This window comes from Thunnus albacares, chromosome 8 (assembly GCF_914725855.1).
Source record: "Thunnus albacares chromosome 8, fThuAlb1.1, whole genome shotgun sequence".
Taxonomy (NCBI): domain Eukaryota; kingdom Metazoa; phylum Chordata; class Actinopteri; order Scombriformes; family Scombridae; genus Thunnus; species Thunnus albacares.
Genome location: NC_058113.1, coordinates 4,265,814 through 4,272,517, shown reverse-complemented (window position 1 = coordinate 4,272,517; position 6,704 = coordinate 4,265,814). Strand labels below are relative to the sequence as shown.

Here is a 6,704-nt window from a genome sequence, read left to right as displayed (position 1 = left end):
TCAGTTATTCCATTTTGTGCTACATTATACTCCTACTTCACTACATTTCAGAGGGAAATATTGTATTTTTTATTCCACTACATTTACTTGACAGCTACTGCTTAGGAAGAAGTTACTTATTATTATTATTATTATTATTATTATTATTATTATTATTATTATTATTATTATTTGGTTAAAGTGAATACATTTACTCAAGTACTGTACTCAGGTACTATTTTAAGATACTTATACTTGAGCATTTCCATTTTATCCTACTTTAAACTTAACTACATTTCAAAAGAAAACATTGTAGTCTTGCAAAATACTCAAATTAGCTCTACTGTCAGCTACAGAATTAACATGATACTGTTAAATGCTAAAGCATCAGTAATATCAATTCAATCTTATACATGACCCAATAAGACTCTTTTGCATACTTTTACTTTTGCTAATTGAGTTAATAAAGCTGCTAATACTATAATACTGCACTTACTATTTTACTACAGTAAAAACTTGAATGTAGGATTTTTATTTATAGTAGATTTACTTCTACTTTTATGTAAAATGTCTGAATACTTTTCCCAACACTGCTGCCAGCGTAACTCAATAAAAAGTTTAAAAAAATAAATAAATCTTACAACAACTCCAAAGCTGGAAAGTGTTCTCCTGCTTCTAGCTGTGGGCATACTCAACACACACACTGATGAAACTTGAGTTTGATTGATTCTCATTTGATTTTTAAAGGCCCTGCACACCCATAGTACACACACACACACACACACACACACAGGTGATTTCACTTGTCTGGCTGATTAGAGCTGATCTCAGGTCTGTGTGGGTGTCTGATTGACCCCCTGCATGACTCTCCTGTTAGCTTGGTTTCACCTCTTGAGGTGGGACAAATGACACCTTTATCATTCCAATTTGTTCAATGAATCTGGTGACCTCACTTCAATCCCAGAATAGCTTGGCCCACCTTAGCTGATGTCTAATCAGCCAAAATAACTGAAAACACCTGTGTGGTCGTGCAGGACCTTAAACTTACATACCATATGTACACTGAAAGAATGATCAAACATTCATTTTTCCTCCTGTCTGTCCATACTGGCCATGAAGCGAGACAAGCGTCAAAACCGTAGTCATTATTCTGTGCAAAATGCATTACAAAATTCATCCAAAGTTAAAATGGACATTCTGTAATCAGAATCAGTCAAATCAAGTGGGTATCTTCCAAAGTTACAGTGTTACAAAGTATGAATTTCCCACTTTCTGTTACCATTCCTCCACTGCAGCTCAGCAAGGGAACACTGAAATCATATAGAAAAGAATTTGCACAAAACAGACTTTGGAAGTTATTCACTCAATCCAGACTGCTTAGACTTCATATCAGTGTCAGCTACACATCCTTTACACTGTAACTACATTTAGTAGGGATCACTTTATGGTCAGTATGGACGGGAGGAATGATGCAGAGCAACCAGCAACATTTTTCACATTCACTGTATGTGAATGTAAGTACTGTGCAGAAATAGACTTAAAAAAACCTGAACCTATCCTTAAATGGCTAAAAGCAGATGTCTCAAAATGTTGAACTGTTCTGAACCGCTTTAAAGAAAGAAATAAGACATTTTACAAAAGCTTGGCCGTTGCAATGGTGAGATTGTTTTTATTCTCATAAAGCAATCAATGTAGTGTATATATAAGATTTTTTTCTATAAATATAAAGGTTCTCTTCATAGCAAATGCAAAGGAAATTACTTCAAAGCCATGACTATTGTAGAGCCGTCAACACAATAAAAGGATTATTATGAACCGGAAGCACCGTGTGGAAGAGCATTTGACAAGAGCACAAGTCATGATGTGTGTGTGCGTGCATGTGTGTGTGTGTGCATGTGTGTGTGTGTGTGTGTGTGTGCGAGCCGAGCTGCACTGACAGCAGCCGCTCTGCATTTCAACACAAGGCTTCCTTTCTCCTGCAGTGGAAGACATGCAAGCTGCTGGCTGCTCTTCAGTCCCACAGTGCAGACACGCAGCTATGTTCACCAGGATCAAATTATCCTGCAGATCAACCCAAGTCTCCTCTCAACAATAACTGACATATTCATCATCCTCCAGTTTCGAAAAATACATGGGGAAAAGATGAATCAAAAATGTGTTGGGTTACAAACATTTATGATTATGTGCATGATAAACAAGCTCCGCTGCTATCATCTCTAGATATGATCATATTTTACAGTGCCATGCTCACGTTTGGACACCTCTTAAGCTTTTGAACAACGTGTTGTTCTACAGGACGTTCTGATTATTCTAATGAAGGTTATGAAAATGATTGTAAATATGCTATTCAAATATAAATGTCTTTTATGAATGGACAACCAGAATAAAATTAGAAAAAAAATGTGAGTGCATTTCCTGTCAAGTATCTGAGAACATAAACTCCATTCAAAGTAAGTTGAATGTATTTGCAGATTGGAGAATAAGATCATTGATTTTTTTTTACTATCTAGACCCCAAAGATGTCCAGAAATGACCCTCATGTTCCACCATATTTTCTAAAACTGAACTCATCCTTCACTATAAAAAAAACACATTAAAATTCTACTGAGATTCATTATTTACTTTAGCTGGCAATAAAAGACTAAATTAGTCCAATTCTGGATGTAGTCAGTGTTCAAAAGCTCGGGACTGCATTAAATGTTAACGTTTGATCAAATATTTCTCACTGACATATTTAATCTCCAGGCAGGGTTGCGACTAATGATTATTGTCACCGTTAATTAATCTGCAATTATTTTCTCAGTTAGCTGAATAATCTTTTTTTTCTCCTCTATAAAAACAGATTTTCAGTTTAGAAGACAGAAAGAAGCAAAACCTCATTTGTCATCAACATTTAAGAGGCTGGAACCATGTTTGGCATTTCAGTTCTACTCTCATGATAAAAAGCATGCACCTACTCTGCACACAGTTTGTTCATTTTGGTAAATTAAAAACACATAAAATGCATCAAATTTGCTTATTAATGTGGTGTGATAGAAAAAAAAAATCTTAAGATGAGTTTGTGGCAAAACAAGGCTCAAAGGATGTCCAGTTATTTCACACAGCACTGTGTACATAAAAAAAAGACTGTATTAGGAAATGTGTTTGAACACACAGAGGTTGTCTGCTAGATTTATGTTTTCCAGCTTTGTGCTTTAACATTCTCACTCCAACTGCCATGATGGGCTGATTTTTTTTTTTTTATATATTTTATGTTCCTACAAATACAGACCATAATTCTGCTCTGAATTAAAAACACATCACTGTTATAAATGGCCTGACTGGTGTTTTTTTGCATGTCTTAGCCCTTTTTTATTACATATTACATGTACTTAACAGCTGATCATTTTTAACATCATACCCTGTTATTCTTCCTGTCAGGCAGCCTCTGCTTTCAATTCATTTCACCACAGTAGAAAAATCAACCTGCACACACTTGATATTTGTCAGCTTATACATCTGTGAACAACTTCTCTGCTTTCACTTGGTCGCAGGGAAGCCTTTACAAATCAATCAGAACAGAACCTATACAATATTAAGCATCGCCATGACGAACACTGTGCAAGAGTATTAACTTAAGGAAGTTTCAAGTGTCTGTGGGTTGATTTTCATATTGTAGCGAGAGAAAAAAAAAAGCCAGTTTCCTGAAAAATGTGCCTGAGAGTATGTAATACTGCACAATACGCCTGATTTTCAGAACTAAAACATGCAAAAAAAAAAAAAATCCTGGTATGGTCCTTCAAATTGACATGATACTGTGTGCTTTACTTGGAAAGGAATGTTTTAACTGTTGGGCCCTGAGGTACAGGCCACAACCATCTGTCACAATGACTCACATTCACAACCTGTGCACCGTTTTTTTGTCCCAGACTGCTGACATTTCCCTTCAGACACAGGCAACTGCTGCTCCACTGTACAACAGACACAAAACTACAGCTGGTTAATCAGGATAAGAGGGAGCCACGAGGAAGCACTTGGGTTTCACGGGACTCTGCTTAGAATAGACCCACCGCTCACAGGCTGTTCACTGATCAAAGACACAAACACTGAATGTGAAATACTCCCAGTGGTGACCACAGTAAGTCAGGTCATGAGACCTCAGGATCCTTGATGGTCAGCTGGCTCTTTGTGATGATTAAGTACAATTCCATTATGTCCAAAGTATGAAAAAAAGTGTTTGTTTGTTTTTTTTTAAAGAAAGAACTTTTAAAATCTTTAAATACAAATATATACTTACAAAAATCTCACAAATGAATATGTACATTAAAAAACATACCGAGTGTCTCCTGTAAGTCCAAGAAAAATCAAAAAGAAAATAATAAAAAGGATTACCATTCAGTTTGTCACTAAGCAGTCTGTGTGAATCTGTGTGAAACCACATCACACTGTGGTCTCACCCTGTTTACTGTTGGCCAGTCTCGTGGAAAACCTCCTCCAGGAGTTGAGGGTCTTCCCAGACCAGATCCAGAAGCCGGAGGTGATGCCCACAATGAGCGTCATGAGATACTTTATCATGAAGACAGTGAAGTCGGGGCTCATGTTGGGGTGGTTCTGGATAGGGCACGGCACGGCGTACGTCTTACACGTCTGGCTGATCCACGTCCTCTCCCACTGCTCTCTGAAGGCCTGCTCGTAGAAGTAGCAGGCGATGACGATGGTAGCCGGCACGGTGTACAGAACGCTGAAGATCCCTATCCGCACCATCAGCTTCTCCAGCTTCTCCGTCTTGGTGCCGTCGTGCTTCATGATGGTGCGGATGCGAAACAGGGACACGAATCCTGCCAAGAGGAAGGAGGTGCCGATGAACAGGTAGACAAACAGCGGAGCCAGCACGAAGCCTCGCAGGGCGTCCACGCTGTTGATACCCACGAAGCAAACCCCGCTCAACACGTCCCCGTCCACCTGCCCCACAGCCAGGATGGTAATGGTTTTGATGGCGGGCACGGCCCAGGCTGCCAGGTGGAAGTACTGAGAGTTAGCCTCAATGGCCTCGTGGCCCCATTTCATCCCTGCTGCCAGGAACCAGGTGAGAGCCAGGATCACCCACCAGATTGAGCTGGCCATGCTGAAGAAGTACAGCATCATGAAGAGGATGGTGCAGCCCTCCTTTTTAGTGCCCTGCACCACAGTCCTTATATCATTGTCAAACCTGTCATTGCAAACCACCTTGTCCTCCAGTAAGAACCCTGCAATGTAGGCGATGGACACCATAGTGTAGCAGCCGGACAGGAAGACAATGGGGCGTTCTGGGTAGCTGAAGCGCTTCATGTCCACCAGGTAGGTCAACACTGTGAACAGAGTGGAAGCGCAGCACAGCACCGACCAGATGCCGATCCATATCCTCGCGAATTTGAGCTCCTCCTCGCTGAAGTACATCATCCCGTGAGATCTTTTCGGCTCACACGGTGCACCGCAGTTCTCCTGCCCGAGGAAGCGGTAGTTCAGGTAGGGGGGTACCCTGAGCGAGGTCGGGCACCTGAACTGACCGTTCACGGGGTCAGGATAGATGCGCTCGGTAGGGTAGGGGCCGGGCGCGTCCGGCTCGGTGCGGTCCGACATGTTCTGCCCGACGCACAGCTCTCCCGCGCCGTGCACCGGGAAGGACTCGCACGCGAGGGTGTCGGGCCACTGGAAGCCGAACTTGTTCATGAGCGCCTCGCAGCCCTGCCGCGCGCGCTCGCACAGAGAGCGGCACGGCGGCAGCGCCTGCTCCAGCACCGTACACACCGGCGCATACATGGAGCAGAGGAAGAACTTTAAATCCGGAGAGCACTGCACTTTCACCAGCGGGTAGAACTGGTGGACCTCCAGCCCAGCGTCCTCCTGGTTGGTGTGACCCAGCAGGTTGGGCATGATAGTCTCGTTGTACGCGATGTCCGTGCACAGCGGGATGGAAATCGGCTGGCAGAAGCCGTGCTCCGGTATAGACATTCCCCGGTCACCGCCGCCGTACTGCCCATTTACTCGAAAAATCCCCACGTTTAGGAGCAGAATGAAAAACGATGAAGTCAAAACCGTACGAACGAGTCTGTTGTAAACCATAGTGAAGAAGTGACCGCTGCCGTACTTTCTATGTGTTGCTTCACTAACTTACGTTACCTCACCGGGCAGCAGGCTACTTCCCTTTGTTGGCGTCTCTTTGCGAGGTAAAAGCAGCTTCTTCCAGCGGAGTGTCACCGCTCCTTTCCCCGGCTTCTCACCGCGCCGAGGTGATGTGAGAATGTGGAGGGGGGAAAAAATCCCCAGTTTTTAATCACAAACTAGAATTCTCCGTCTGAAATCCACAATAATAAAGCGTATTCCTCCAGGAAAGAGACGGACGGCTCCAGCCTTCAGTCTGCGCGACACAGCGTCAGTCTGCTGCTCCAACCTGTTCTGCTCCCTCTCTCTCTCCCAGTGACGTCAAGCACAGCAGCATCACTGTGACTTCCGCTCCAAACTTTCTGAATACAAGTCTCTGACACGGTATTCTACTAAACAGGTTTGAAACCTCCACCATAACTCCGATACAATCATTATCTTCAGTAGCACGTGACGTTTGTCTCAGCCTGTTTATGTTGTTTGCGTTGTATTTATTGTTTTATCACAATTCTGCCAGAACAAAAGTTTTAGAATCTGATATTTACCAAATTTAAAAAAGGGACCGGAAAGAAAAAAAGACAGACAGTATTTAGTTATCAATAACT

The 6,704-nt window shown here is 42.3% G+C and overlaps 1 protein-coding gene across 1 annotated transcript; it reads right to left on the bottom strand.

Annotated features, from left to right (window-relative positions):
* Positions 1 to 3,324: 3,324 nt before the first annotated feature.
* On the bottom strand, positions 3,325 to 6,481 carry fzd1 (frizzled class receptor 1). The gene has a single exon (XM_044359792.1). It carries the CDS (start codon positions 6,058 to 6,060, stop codon positions 4,399 to 4,401), a length of 1,662 nt encoding a protein of 553 aa, XP_044215727.1. The 5' UTR covers positions 6,061 to 6,481; the 3' UTR covers positions 3,325 to 4,398.
* Positions 6,482 to 6,704: the final 223 nt, after the last annotated feature.